Raw genomic sequence first — 15866 nt, 5'->3', positions numbered from 1 at the left:
GCAGATAGGAGTTTATGGACGTGTCGATTGCAACACAGCTCTGCCAAAGCCAGCATCATCTCTGGCCTGCTGGGTGATGGCACAGTCCGTTGTGAAGGTATGTACTGACGACCACATTGCAGTCCTGCAGATGTCCTGGATAGGGACCTGCTCCAGGAAGGCTGCCAATGATGCCTGAGCTCTAATAGAATGGGCCATCAGTGGAGGCATAAGCTGTGCCATCTCATAGCAAGTATGGATGCAGGTGGTGATCCAAGGCAAGATCCTTTGAGAAGATGCCGGAAGGCCTTTCATCCAGTCAGCCATCGCGAAGGGTTGAGTTGATCTGCGGAAGGGCTTAGTACCCTTCAGACAGAAAGCCAGGGCATGCCTTATAGGGTTTGCAGACACCTCTCTTAGTTGGACGGGTGAGGCCTTGGACAGAACACCAGGACGAAGATGTCCTGGTTAACATGGAAGTGCAACACCACCTTTGGCAGGAAAGCAGGATGGGATGCAACTGAACTATATCCTTGTAGAACACCATGTACGGGGGCTCCAATGTAAGGGATTTAATCTCGGAGACTCACCTTGCTGAAGTGATAGCTACAAGGAAAGCGACCTTCCACAACAGGTGCGAAAGAGAGCAGGAGGCTAGAGGCTCAAAGGGAGGGCCAGTCAGCCTACAGACGACTAGGTTGAGGTCCCATTGGGGAACCAGGTCCTGGACCGGTAGAAAAAGTCTTTCAAGGTCATTCAGGAACCTGATTGTCATCTCATGGAAGAATGCTGATCTGCCTTGGCTGTGGAGATAGAAGACTGATATGGCCACCAGGTGCACCTTGATCAAAGAGAAGGCCAGGCCCTCGTGCTTTATTAAGTAAAGCAGGTAATCCAGAATGGACTGCAGAGACAACTGGGTCAGGTTGATATTCCACTCCGACACCCAGCAGAAGAAGCACTTCCACTTTGCTAGGTAAGTCACTCTCATGGAGGGCTTTCTACTTTCCAAAAGAACCCGCTGGACAGGACTAGAGTAGGCCTAGCATGGAATGGACACCTAGCATGGAATGGACATGAGCAAGCACTCAAAGAAGAAATACTTTTTTCGCCACATTCCCCAATTTTTTTTTTATAATTATATATAGTGTGATACAGGAGAGCCAGGGAGCAGTGGGAGAGTGCTAGAGTGGAAATATATAAACTCAAGGCTAATTAAGGCATGGTTCCCTGTAGACTAGGGAAGGTGGCTGCAGGTTAATTGGAGCACCTGCCATCAATTAAGGCCCTGTTAGGAACCTAATAAAACCCGCTGCTTCAGGCAGACAGAGAAAGAGGAGAAAGGAGAGAGGACTGGAGCTTGGAGGTGTGCTGTGACACCCGGAAAAATCAGAGAACTGAAGTAAGGGGGACCCTGCCCAGTAGGGGAGGGAGATTCCCTTCCCCAGCATCTAAGGACGGCAGGTACCCCACCCAAGGGGAAAGAGGGTTAGAACACACAGGGGTTGAGAGGGGCTTGGGCTCAGAATGAGGAGCAAACCCAGACCTCTCCCCCGCTTCCCTCCTTTACCACCTTCCTGGGCCACTAGCGGAGCCATTGATGCCCTAAGAACAGGGGCAAAGGGTGGTATCTTAGCTCCCCGCCAAGAAAAGCGCAGGACCCACCAGACTAACATCGGCCATCTTGTCACAACAGTTACCTCAATTTCATCTTAAAATTTCTTTTTTACCTTTCCCTTCCACCTATGTGGTTTAGGTGCAGTTTTGTTAACCATACTTCTTTTTTAAAAAACTCTTTGAGAAGCAGGAACATAATAAATCCTGTAAGTAATATTCCATCCCAAGTTAGATATCAACACATATACCACCATAGGAAAAATTAAGAATGAAGCAAGAAAACAAATCTCTACCTGCAACAAGGTCACCTCCTGGTCCATGCCATTGGAATACTGGATCTATCAGCTCTGAATTTCGTAGCCGATTTGTTACACATAGAATACGTGGACTGTTGTGATTCAACTTGACATAAATTTTGACTGAAAATACAACATATGGTAATTAGCAAGTTTCTTAGGTAATAAATTGTCTGTACAGTAAAGTAAGATAATAACCACAATCTTAAAATATATGTTTGAAGAATGACCCAAGATATTGGGATGGATCCTCTTATTTCCATCACCAGACGTGAAATGTTAAAGACATTCTTTTTCTGTCCTACATAAAATCAAATGAAAAGCACTGGAGATTTGTTCCAGTTCTATTTCATATTCTTCTATAACATCTAGGTCTCTTCTACCTGACTTGATTTAATCTAGTTCTCTAAAAAGAACAGTACCTCCTAGTGCCCACCAATGACCCTTTTGACAGAACAGAATATGTTTGCATATTAATCGAATGGGTTCTCACTTGTGGGGTTCTGCAGAGTTTTATTTTGTCTCCCCTAGAGTTCAATTTGTACATAAAGTCAATGTGCGGGGACAGAGAGTTAGCTTGGAGCCTGGGTAATTTTGCCATTATAATAGGCTCTTGCAGTTCTAGCTGGCCTGTGAAAATGTGGATTGGGGGCCTTCTCTGTGCCCTTTCAAAAATTTATGTGGAACCATCCATAATTTTAGCAGTAAGAATCTAACTCAAGAGAAGATAGGTGTATAGCAAGTACCCACAATCCCACAAGAACCTTTAGAAGCTGCTTTCCTGACCTTATGTGGCATGGAACATAAACTTTGTTGTGTGTGATGAATGAGTATTTCTATTCCACAAAAAAGAAAGATTTAGTTAAGGTATTAAGGTTGTAAGTATGTTACAGTGAAATCCAGGTAACTCCAAAACACAGTATTACATTTTGTTTACCAAAATTCTATACCTTTTAAATAAACCAAATGTTAGGCTGGGAAATTAACAATTAAAGGATCCAGCTAGTTCTCCAGTGCCATATCACTCACCACCTCCCACTTGGTTTACATTACTCACCCAATCTTAAACTTAATCCTTTAAAATTTGCAAAAAAAATACAGTCATAGGTCAAAACACAAATTATAGGGAGAATATAAAATCCCATTTCCAATCCAAAGGCACAGGTATTTGGCAAGGTCTGCATCTGAGGGAGAAAGTCACAACTGTTGTGCAAAAACACCGGTGGGAAAAAAAGCACATTGGCCACTGAAGGCTAGACTCTGGGATCAACTGAAGGTCAAGAAGTATCTCTAAACTACAAATCTCATAAATGAAGGATGGGCACACCTGCTTCTCAATGGGAAAAGAATCCATCCCCAGCATGCTCCAGATCCTTCCCCACAAGACATCTTTCTTTCTTATTTGGATAAAGTATTAGCCAACTCACTCTTATGCAAATCCCTATCTCGGCCAACCAGAAAGGAAGCAACCACACTCCACCATCTGGGTCTGTTAAAAAGGGGATATAGGAGTTGCTTGCTATTAGCATACTAATGGCAAAATAGTGACCATAGTCCCCATAATTATTATTTTAACCATCAGTAAAAACTAAGGTTTATTATTCCATTTATGAATACCTGGAAATGTGGTTGATCCTACTATTTTCAAATCATTATGTTTTGGATTTGCACTTCCAGAGAATCTCCTTGAAGACTGAACTGTCAAAATATAAAAATTAAAATAAGAATTTAAACTTATCTGGAAAAGCGAACAGTGAATTTATAGGCTGATTTCTAAGCTTTAATAGATGTGTTCTATTATTTGTAGTGGGGTAGCACCATTAATACTAGGTCTGAATAGAACAATTTTATACAAAAGTACCTCCCATTAAGTCAAATGACTAAGGCATGGATTCATAAAAGCATCCCTATTATACACTGCACTAAAGCACATACTTAACTTTAAGCACATTCTTAAATATTACACAAGTGCATAAGTCCTGTTCAGAATAGGGACAGATTTAAACATGTACCTTTCGGAATAGGTCCCTTAATCTGCGTACTGACCATTAATAAAACAAGTTTAACCATATTTATTTTATTACGGTAATCTCATAATTAGAACCAATCTGAAATAAATGTATACACTACAAATTTAACCATTTTCTGCATTTAAGAATGCTGTACACCAAACAGCAATACATAAGAATCAATGCCTGCTCACCTTACACCAAACTCCCCTTGAATTCTGACTTCCCCAAACAGTAACTTGAATACATTACTGACCTATATTAAGGCACAATTTAACAGCATGTATATTATACCCTGCAACTTTGGTTCCTCATCCCAGGCCCCCATTTCCTCAGCTCTATGTCCCAATCTTCCCACCACCCCCAAACCCTTTTCCTACCAACTCAGGGAACCCGTCTACATTCCAGTCAAGTTGCTTCCTCCCCCTTGCTCCCTGGGAGCCAGCATGGAGACCACTGAGAGCACAGAAGACCCAGTCTTGCTGCTATCAGTTCCTGTTCCTGACACCCCCAGGCTCTTAATAGTGAGGAGGAGCAACTGCAGGGAAAGCCTTGCTCTGCTCCTTCATCCCTGGGCTGGAGCATGCTTAGTACAATCTTCGAAGCATTGCCAAACGTGTTAACTGAGATGTTCTGGGGCTCATAATTTGGCCAAATTTTGGCAAATTTTCATGGAGATGATCAAGAGTATCCCTGACACAAGGGCAATACCCCATGACAAATCTTGAGTCCCTGCTCCAAAGAATGGGGCACTAGAGCATCTCAATTTAACAGTTTTAAGAATTTTTTAACATAGACAGAACAATGTATTTTTTCCACAATTCTTGTTCTAAGAAATGGTTGAACCATTTTTGCTAAAATTTTCAAAAACAATTCAAGCTAAGGTAGGCATCTGGCATGGAAAATTACAGCCCAAAGGTTAAAGTTTGACAAATGTATAAGAAACTGAAAACAGCATCTTATAGTGGAAAGTGTTGGGCAATTTTAACAATAGGTATCACTACCTACACTGCCTTTCATATACAAACATGCATGACTTTGAGGGGGGAAGGGGCAGTAACCACAGCATTATAATGAAGGCATTTTTAGTGTTTGAGGCCACAGATTAGATTAAACTGATTTTTAAAGACAGGATTTTTTCATATTTTCACTTTCATGGTGACACTACAGGGCAGAATTAAGGATGTTTGAATGCCTTAATATTGTATTTCCATACAATAACATGTTTTTGGATCTCTCTTAAGTATAAGTTTAACTCTCAATTTTCCAATTTGTAATGCTTGGTTTGGGGATAAATTACAACAGCTCTGTATTTTTTTAAAATCACTAATTACTGTTACATACTCTGTCTTACCTCCATTTTACCAGTATTTTATCTTGGAATTTCCTTGGTTTATTTTAAAGTTAAAAGCTAATGAACATGAACACTAAATAAGAAATCCAATGAAAATGCAACCATGTGCTATTTCTAGTTATTTGAAGAGATGTACTGTTAACTTTAAACCTTATTCACTCATACATCAGAGCAGCACAAAGCAGCCAACCCATTTAAACCAGGTTCACAGCAACTTTGCATCACTGGAACAGCACAGAACAGCTGGCTATTATCGTGCAACTGACTTATTGGTTATTGGGCAGTATTAGTGAGACTGGTGCTATGTGAGAGGAGTGAAGGGTGCCCCATACCTGAACCCCTGTGTCTCCACTTCGAAGGTTCCCACTATATTCCTATGTCAGATCCCCCAGCAGAGTTGTCTGGATGTGCAGTGGAGCTGTGGCAGCAGTGCCTTGAGGAGTTTTCAAATACTGATGCCAAAGCTAGCATGTGGTCTTGGAACTTTTAAAGAGCAGTGACAGTTGGGTCAAAGTAATCTGCCAATAAGAATTCATGGCACATGACCGCAGTCTATCCCATACCACTGACTCCTTACAATCAAAATAACCATTGCATGCAAATTAACTGTAGAAGGATGGTGATGGAGTGAGATACTTCTGAGGTAACAATGGCCCATTTAAGAGTTACCTGAGTTGTCTACCTGACTCCATATGTTCATAAACAATTAGGTACAACACTGTAATTAAGTTAAATTATTAAATCTAATTTCTTCAAATATAGCCTATGAACAAGATACCATTTTTAACTATGTGGGAAATTCAGAGTGTTGTTAGTCTGTTATCATTTAGAACTGAGAAAAAGACTCACGCTAAATTTCTTAAAGGACTCAGTTTTTAATTACTATTATTAGCTCACACTAATTAACAGATTTACTTGTAAATGCTCAGAAATTCATGCTGTACTCAAATAGTAAATGATGTAAGTCAGCGGACGATATGCTGTATTGTATTTATACATATGAAGGTTGAATACATGGATTTAAGTGCAAAATAGAACTCAATCTTAACTACAAAGTCACGACTGGTGACAACATATCTAGATATAGATGTGTTACAAAACAAGCAGCTCTTACAACTACTGAGTGAGCTACAATTTAGAATCTACTTTATTTTTATGTTTAAATACTCAAACTTAAGGTTGCAACCATTGCATTAAATTTAATTGAGTCCTTATAGTAGACCAATCCATTCTTAACTCTGAATTTCCCCCTTAGAAATTAGAATCAGACTTTTAAAATTATTTTAACCTGTGAGTACTATATATTCAAGCAGATATAAAGCAAGTAGGGCTATTGATTAATCGCAGTTAACTCACATGATTAACTCAAAAAAATTAACTGATTAAAAAAATTAATCGCAATTAACTGCACTATGAAACAATAGAATACCAACTGAAATTTAATATTTTTGTATGTTTTTCTACATTTTCAAATATATTGATTTCTATTACAACACAGAATACAAAGCGTAGAGTACTTTGTACTTCTTTATTGTAGTTTTTATTACAAATAATTGCACTGTAAAATTGATAAACAAAAGATATAGTATTTTTCAATTCACCTCACACAAGTACTGTAGTGCAATCCCTATTGTGAAAGTGTAACTTACAAATGTAGATTTTTTTTTGGTTACATAACTGCACTCAAAAACAAAACAATGTAAAACTTTAGAGCCTACAAATCCATTCAGTCCTACTTCTTATTCAGCCAATCACTAAAACAAACAAGTTTGTTTACATTTACGGGAGATACTGATGACTGCTTCTTATTTACGTCACCTGAAAGCGAGAACAGGCATTCACATGGCACTTCTGTAGCCGGCATTGCAAGGTATTTACGTGCCAGATATGCTAAACATTCGTGTGCCCCTTCACGCTTCAGCCACCATTCTGGAGGTCATGCTTCCATGCTGGTGATGTTTGTTAAAAAAATATTGTGTTAATTAAATTTGTGACTGAACTCCTTTTGGGAGAATTTTATGTCTCCTGTTCTGTTTTACCCATATTCTGCCATATATTTCATGGTATAGCAGTCTCAGATGATGACCCAGCACATGTTGTTTGATTTACGAACACTGTCACTACAGATTTGACAAAACGCAAAGAAGGTACCAATGTGAGATTTTTAAAAATAGCTACAGCTGTCGACCCAAGGTTTAAGAATCTGAAGTGCCTTCCAAAATCTGAGAGGGATGAGCTGTGGAGCATGCTTTCAGAAGTCTTAAAAGAGCAACATTTTGAAGCAAAAACTACAGAACACGAACCACCAAAAAAGAAAATCAACCTTCTGCTGGTGGCATTTGACTCCGATGATGAAAATGAATATGCATCGGTCCGCTGTGCTTTGGATCGTTATCGAGCAGAACCCATCATCAGCATGGACGCATATATTCTGGAATGGTGGTTGAAGCACGAAGGGACATATGAATCTTCAGCGCATCCGGCACGTAAATATCTTGCGACACCAGTTACATCACTGCCATGTGAACACCTGTTCTCACTTTCAGGTGACTCTGTAAACAAGAAGCAGGTAGCATTATCTCCTGCAAATGTAACCAAACTTGTCTGTCTGAGCGATTGGTTGAAGTAGTACTGAGTGGACTTGTAGGCTCTAAAGTTTGACATTGTTTTACTTTTTAATGCAGTTTTTTTGGTACATAATTCTACATTTGTAAGTTCAACTTTCATGATAAAGAGATTGCACTACAGTACTTATATTAGGTGAATTGAAATATACAATTTGTTTTGTTTTTTACAGTGCAAATATCTGTAATCAAAAATAAATATAAAGTGAACACTGTACGCTTTGTATTCAGTGTTGTAATTGAAATCAATATATTTTAAAATGTAGAAGACATCCAAAAATATTTAAATAAATGATATTATATTATTGTTTAATAGTGCGATTAATCGCTTGATTAATTTTTATAATTGTGCAATTAATCGCAATTAATTTTTTAAATTGCTTGACAGCCCTAAAATCAAGTTTTATGAGAAACAATCAGGTCTGACAGAAATATAAAACTTCTGAAGGAAAGACAAAAAAAATATAGTCAGTCATTCTAGTACAAGTCAGACAAGCCTTTCTGTTGTACACCTGCTGGAATCAGAAATAAGCAAGGGTACACGGTTAACATTCTTGTTAGGCTTCGGTTACCCATTATTCTATGTTCTTTGTCTCCACCCATTATTTGGAAACAACATAACCGTACAATGATGTAAGATATGTACCAGTATATAATTTTAAATTAGGCAGATTACTTGGAAACTTGTAAGAGAAGCCAGATAAATTAAGAAATAAGAATACTTAACACAATTTAGAGGTTTAGCAAAAATATTGAAAATTTGAATACATCAATATAAATATTAATACAATTTCATAAATTTATCCAAAGTAATTATAGTTTTAGCACAAATAATTTGCTGTGAAAAACAATTAGTTAAACTGGTCATCCAATTTTTTTTTGCAGTGTTGATTCCACGACATGAGACAAAGTGAGTGAGATAACATCTTTTACTGGACAAACTTCCACCAACAGAGAAGTTGTTCCAATAGAAAATATTACATCACCCACCTTGTGTGTCTCATATCATATTTTAAAGACATTGTACAATGCAACATTTGACAGTACAGATTAACAACATGCACCATTTCATTCCCGTATATTCTCAAAGTAAAAGCAATGATGAATAAATTGATTACTCTGTAGGAAAACAGTCATATGTGGAAGGTACTTGTCAGGGACATAGGAGATTTGTGTTCAATTCCCACCTCTACCATAGGTTTCCTGATAATGTGGCAAGTAACTTCATCTCTGTCCCTCAGATCTCTATCTGCAGAATATGGCTAATAATACTTCACCACATAAGGTAGCTGTGAAGATAAATACTTGGGAGGAACTCAGATCTTGCCACGAAGGGAGCCAGATAAGTATGTGAGATACCATCTTTCAACAAATTTGTCTGTGTCATCTCAGAAGGTAAGCACAACTCTCCACAGAGATGTGCTCAGGCAGTAGAAAGCAACAGTCTGTCTTCCCTTGGAATCTGTCATTCAAAAATGCAGTCATAGCCATCACAGAGTAGACACATTCCTGATGAACTTCTGTGATTAATAGTTCCATTAATTTTCCAATAGTTCTTTATACTTTGTCACTTTCACACTTTGCTTGAAAGGACCACCATGTCAAATAAATTTCCTTTTTCCCAAAAAGACATCCTGAAGGATTTCAGCCTTCTTACACCACTGTTAAATTTAGGTCTCTTAGAATACTGTTGCACATATAAAAGAGCTGAATTCAATCTTCTCATTAAAACATGGACCTCCAAAGAACAGAGGACCAGATTCTCAGACAATGTAAATAAGAACAAGTGCCTTGACTTCAATGAAGCTATGCTAGTTTACATCAATTCATAATATGACCCAAGGACTACAGTGATTTTTATGGACTCCTTTTGCCTATACTATGTAATGTATAATTTGGCTGGGACAGATTAAGAACATTTTATGGACTGACACCGATTAATTTATACGCCATGACTAAACGTTTTAATGTTGATTTAACTAGAGCAGTAGAATATAAAGTAGGAATGGATGAATCCAGGTTTTTATTTGTTTTTTCTTTCCTGTTGAATAGTAGGTCTGGACCTAAATAACACAATATCTTGACATCACTGGCTAACTTGCACAATAAGATGAACATAAAAAATTGTAAGCAGCTGAAAACAGGATTATAACTGAAACCCTCAGGCAAACTTCACTATACCTAGGGACCTACCAAATTCACGGCTATGAAAAATGCATCATGAACTGTGAAATCTGTTATTTTGTGTACTTTTACCCTATACTATACAGATTTCACAGGGGAGGCCAGCATTTCTCAAACTGGGGGTCCCGTCCCAAAAGGGGGTTTGCAAGGTTATTGTGTGTGTGTGGGGGGGGTGTTTTGTGGTATTGCCACCGTTACTTCTGCGCTGCCTACAGAGCTGGATGGCCAGAGAGTGTCAACTGCTGGCAAGGTACCAGATCTGAAGGCAGCAGCAGCGCAAAAGTGAAGGTGGCAATACCACAACTCCCCCTACATAATCTTGCAACCCATTCCCACAACCCGCTTTTGGGTCAGGATCCCCTATAGTTACAACACTGTGAAATTTCAGATTTAAATATCTAAAATCATGAAATTTACAATTTTTAAAATCCTATGACCATGAAATTGACCAAAATGGACTGTGAATTTGGTAGGGTCTTAACTATAGTGAATACTCCTGATTTAATTACACATACACATATTTTTCTTTAAGCAAGCTCTATGGGCAAGTTAGAGATTAGTTATAATAGCAGTTGCAGTTCTAATACCACAATAATGACAAACTAGCAATAGGGAAAGCTGCCAGCAGAGCAGTACCTTGGTGGTAATCACTTTCTCTTTTGTTTGCTTCCTATGGTTGTATGAGAATATTACCCAAAAAGTTTTCACTTTTAACTTTTCAATGCTGACTAATTTATTGACTTGATATTCAAACTTATTGATAAATTGACACCTGTTCACAGAACTCCTCTGAAAGAGCTGCTTAACAATGCTTAAAATTACAATATATATATTTTTTCAAGGTTTCCTCTATGTCCCTGTCGGAACCCAGAGAACGAACACACACACACAAAATCATCTTAGATGTATATCTCCAAGCACCACCTTTGCCTGTCTGGGCAAGCAAGAGATTGGAATCAAACTAGAGTCCTTCATATGTTAGGGCAGAGCAAAATAATACAACAATCCCAGTGTGAAAGAAATGTTCCACATATCTGTGAAAAGCCACTAAAACTCATTTAGATGTTTCATTGCATATATGCAGCTAGAAAGATGGAAACTGACAAGCTGAAAACAGATGTATAGTATTGATAGGGGGATGTTCTTGCTGTACTTAATGAATACAATCCTGGGGAGAATATTTTACATTAATATATTACACCCAAAGATGGAGCTCTTGAACCACTGATATAAAAAAAATTGAAAAAAGTAAAGGTTATGCAGTTGTGTATACCAGGGTGTAGAAGACAAAGATTCTAGAATTATCCAATTCTCCCTCAGAACAGGAGATAATTTAGACCAGCGGTGGGCAAACATTTTGGCCCGAGGGCCACATCTGGAAATAGAAACTGTATGGCAGTCCATGAATGCTCACAAAATTGGGGTTGGGGTGCGGGAGGGGGTGAGGGCTCTGGCTGGGGTTGCAGGCTCCGGGGTGGGGACAGAAATGAGTTCAGAGTGAGGGAGGGGCTCTGGGTTGGGGAGTGGTGGGGGGCCAAGGGTCTGGCACGGGGGGTGGGCTCTGGGGTGGGGCTGGGGATGAGGAGTTTGGGGTGTAGGAGGGTGTTCTGGGCTGAGGGGTTTGGAGGGGAGGAGGGTAATCAGGGCTGGGGTCTGGGAAGGGGTGTAGGCTCCGGCTGGGGGTGCAGGCTCTGGGGTGAGGCTGGAGATGAGGGGTTTGGGGTGTAGGAGGGTGCTTGGGATTGAGGGGTTCAGAGGACAGGAGGGAGATCAGAGCAGGGGTTTGGGGAGAGCTTCAGGGGTGCAGGCTCCAGGAGGCACTTACCTCAAGGGGCTCCCAGAAGCAGCAGCACGTCCCTTCTCCAGCTCCTACATGGAGGTGTGGCCAGGCGGCTCTGCACGCTGCCCCATCCGTAGGCACCACCCCTGCAGCTCCCAATGGCCACGGTTCCCAGCCAATGGGAGCTGCGAGGGCGGCACTTGGGGTGGGGACAGTGTGCAGAGCGGAGCCCCCTGGCTACCCCTACGTATAGGAGCCAGAGCGGGGCCGTGATGCTGCTTCCGGGAGCCGCGTAGAGCACTGGAGTGGGGCAAGCCCCAGACCCCGCTCCACAGCAGGAGCTCGAGGGACAGCTTAAAATGGCTGGCGGCCCGTAGTTTGCCCACTCCTGATTTAGACCCCCAAGAGCCATGCTGACACTATGTGCCAGATTTTCAAAACACACCTTAGCTTTTGTTCCTTCAGTTGTTTGCAGGTGCAGCTTAGTCATTTTGATGTCAAAGCCCTAACTTCATGCATTGCATATTTTTTGACAACCTTTGAACCACATTTGTCTAAGTTATTCTTCTCCAGCTTTTTTCAGATTTCCTACTTTATTTGAATTCCTTTTCCCTCCTCCTGATCTCCATGAATCCAAATGCTCCTACTGCAATAGTCTGGAGCACAGAGTCCTCTTCCCACTCTCCCTTCCAACTGGATTCATTAAAATTAGATAGGTTGAACAATTCAAGTTAACTTTAGTCACAGAAAGTGAAAAACTAAAGTTTAATTAAAGCCACCAAGCACTACAGAAAGGACAACAAAGTTCACTGTGGAAAAATCATGGAAGCAATTTTAAATTTGCCTTTTTTTAAAAACAATCTTTGAGCATCCCCAACCCAATCCAGCTTCTGAACTTTACAGGGAATGCAGAAGCTTTTAAGTTTTATCCATCCTAAAAAAGTGAACTGAGAGTTCTGAAACAGCTCCTAAGACAGCTTTCAAAGCCATTTGCCTTGTAATATCTGTGGAATGCCACTACTACACTAGAAACCTCAGAGGGCCTGATTTTCCACTGCCTTATACTGTACCATCTCTGACTTCCTCAATCATGGGACCAGCCTGATACAACATAAACCCCATCACTAAGTTTTTGCAGCCTGCATGGGACCATTGCAGCAGGTAGTGATCACTGAGGTGCTGGGGGTTCACTGGCCATGCAAAGAGGAATCCACACCACCTGAATTCACTGATGAAAAATTCACTAGGGAAATTCTCAGGACAGCAAATCCAACAGCATTGTGACTGCTGTGTGCCTCCAAATCAAGACCAAGGATCTGTCACAGTAAGCGCAATATGGATAAAATACTAGCAGTCTGCTTTGGAAGCATTTTAAACTCACTCTGTACTCACTTTACACAGGTGTAAATACTACACAACATGAAAGACAGTAGGGAATCTGGCTCAGTTTCCCTGATATTTTTCTGTAGGGGGCAAATTCCAACTCTTGACCAAAAGTGACAGATGGATTCCCCCAATATCTTATAGACCAGGTCTATCTGTGTGGAGGCCCTGCATTTCCAAACTGGCTCCTCTATTCTTCTCCTGCTTCCAGATAGTAGAGCTATGATGCTGTCACACAACCAGGGCTTCTCCTGACAGTTGCTGTCCCGAGAATCTTACTTTGACATTGAGGGAACACTAATAAAAAAAAAACAGGCTATATAATGTAATTCTATCAACGCTATAAAATATTATTATTAATTCTGCAGTCTCAGAACAAAAACTAAAATCAAATAGTAAAATTACTCAACTTTAAAACAATTCATCAGAACATTAAATTTGGTCTGAAAATGGTAGTGGCAAAAAATAGAGTTTAAAGATGTGTTTTGAATAATTAAACAATTTATTAACTAATAAAATATTATTACTAGAATGCTAAATTGGCATAGTTTCAGTTTATTTAGAAATGAAAATTCTTTAAAGTGATGGAAAATGTTGGCACAAGACTATGGTAATTACTACAAAATTTTAATTATGTTTTGAAATGATTCTGTAGAGATTTCTGCAGCAAAAATATATAGCTAGCTAGTTTACTTACTCTAATATTCAAGTATTTTCCTTGTGATTTTAATTACAAATGGTATTTCTCAGCTGTCTGATGATGGAAATGATTATGCTGAAATGCTATCATTTTAGCAACAGAAGTATGAAAGCACAGTGGGAGAGACTGAAATCCAGTTTCCATTCTGCTCTAACAGTTTAATGATAAGAATTCTTATACTTAAAATGTTTATTTAAAAAAAATCTATAAATCTCTCTTTTGACTGCTACTCAACTACTAAAGCAGTTTGTATATTAGTTTGGAGTCCCTTCCATAGCACTGTAAGAAAGCTAGTGTCAAAAATGACAGGTTTCAGAGTAACAGCCGTGTTAGTCTGTATTCGCAAAAAGAAAAGGAGTACTTGTAGCACCTTAGAGACTTACCAATTTATTTGAGCATAAGCTTTCGTGAGCTACAGCTCACTTCATCGGATGCATACTGTGGAAACTGCATAAGACATTATATACACAGAGACCATGAAACAATTTCAGTGAGATGGACACCCAAGGCAGATAGCTCAAATATGCCAACTGTAATTAAGACATTTTAAAGAAACATTTCACACTTCACTATGGCAGGTGTGTCACATCTTTGGACTTTCTAGATGGCTTGGCCTGACTAAAGTTTTTCTTTAAAAATATAAAAGGCACAGAGGATTATTCCTTTCAGTAAACTGGAGACAAAAAAATTCTTCAAGGTTCTTTGTCCTCTTAAAGCAATCTAAACTCAGTCGCCATCAGCGGCTCCCCCCTGTAATAAATGGGGTTCATTATTTGCAATAGTTTTATTATCTATCATGTAATATTTAAAGTTACTGAACTTATTGTCAGTCTGTATCCTCAAAAAGAAAAGGAGGAGTCGTGGCACCTTACAGACTAACCAATTTATTTGAGCACTTCATCCGATGAAGCGAGCTGTAGCTCACGAAAGCTCATGCTCAAATAAATTGGTTAGTCTCTAAGGTGCCACAAGCCCTCCTGTTCTTTTTGTGAATTTACTGTGTTATTCTATTGTATTAATTATGACTGTCCACGTATTATGATGTTCTTTATTTGCACCCGCGTTATTGCAGCACTTAGGACCAAGACATTAGCGATAAAAAAATTAAGATCACGCCTCTCCCAGGCGGCGCCAAAGCTGGGGGGTGGGGGAAGGTACCTGCGGGGGGTCTCTGAAGCAGGAGGAAGAGGAAGGTGACGCCGAGCGCTGGAAGGCGGAAGGCCGAGGAGGGACAAGCCCCCACCCACCGCCTCCTACCCCGGCCCCGCCGGCGCGCAGCCCCGGGGGGCGAGTCCGCCATCCCTAAAGCCCCAGCGCCTCGCACCCTTCGGTCCTCTGCCTCGTGCGCGCGCGGCGGCCTAAAAGTTCGTTAGCCGGCGTCGAACGCCGGTGGCGTCACGCTGGCGCTCGAGCGGGAGAGGAAGAAGGCAGCGCAGCGAAGCGGGTGAGGCCCGGCGGCGGCGCGTGCTGACCGCGTGCGGCGCCCGCTTCCGCTCGTCAGTTCCGCTCCGTCCCCTGCGGGCGCCGCCGGGCTCGAAGCTCGAGACGGCGATTTACTTTAAGGGCCTGAAGCCGACGACTGGTCCTCGCGTGCCGACTGGGGAGAGCGCCGTACTTTGCGACCTTCCATGACAAAGTGGGGTGGCCGGTGTTCACGGCCCGCGCCGACTGGCCGCGCTCCCCATTTGCCCCCCATTTGCGCTCCGCAGCCGGGCTTGCGTTCCCAGCCCCCGGGTCCGGCGGCCCAGCCCTTCCTTGGCAGGTGGCGCCGGCGCAGTGGGGAGCGTCCCGCGCGAGGGGGACTGAGCAGCCCAAGGCCCCGTGTCTCTGCAGCCAGGCTTTGACCGCTCTCCCCTCCCGGGCCCGGCAAGGCTCTGCGTGGAGGGCAGCAAGCAGCTCTGTGTGGGGAGCAAGCTGATCTTGGCGGGGGGGGACAGATT

The 15866-nt window shown here is 41.1% G+C and overlaps 1 protein-coding gene across 1 annotated transcript in view; it reads right to left on the bottom strand.

Moving 5' to 3' along the window:
* ZPBP (zona pellucida binding protein) overlaps nucleotides 1–15226 on the bottom strand; it is a 69152-nt gene extending 53926 nt beyond the window's left edge. Inside the window, exons 1-3 of the mRNA XM_077809207.1 lie at nucleotides 15085–15226; nucleotides 3510–3590; nucleotides 1890–2015 (exon numbers count right to left, since the gene is read on the bottom strand). Of these exons, the coding sequence (XP_077665333.1) occupies nucleotides 1890–2015; nucleotides 3510–3590; nucleotides 15085–15226 (349 nt within the window). The remainder of the gene's footprint in view (nucleotides 1–1889; nucleotides 2016–3509; nucleotides 3591–15084) is intronic.
* Nucleotides 15227–15866: the final 640 nt, after the last annotated feature.

This window comes from Eretmochelys imbricata, chromosome 2, assembly GCF_965152235.1.
Source record: "Eretmochelys imbricata isolate rEreImb1 chromosome 2, rEreImb1.hap1, whole genome shotgun sequence".
NCBI classification, from domain to species: Eukaryota; Metazoa; Chordata; order Testudines; family Cheloniidae; genus Eretmochelys; species Eretmochelys imbricata.
The sequence above is the reverse complement of the archived record's forward strand: the minus strand, read 5'-3'. Positions and strand labels throughout refer to the sequence as shown.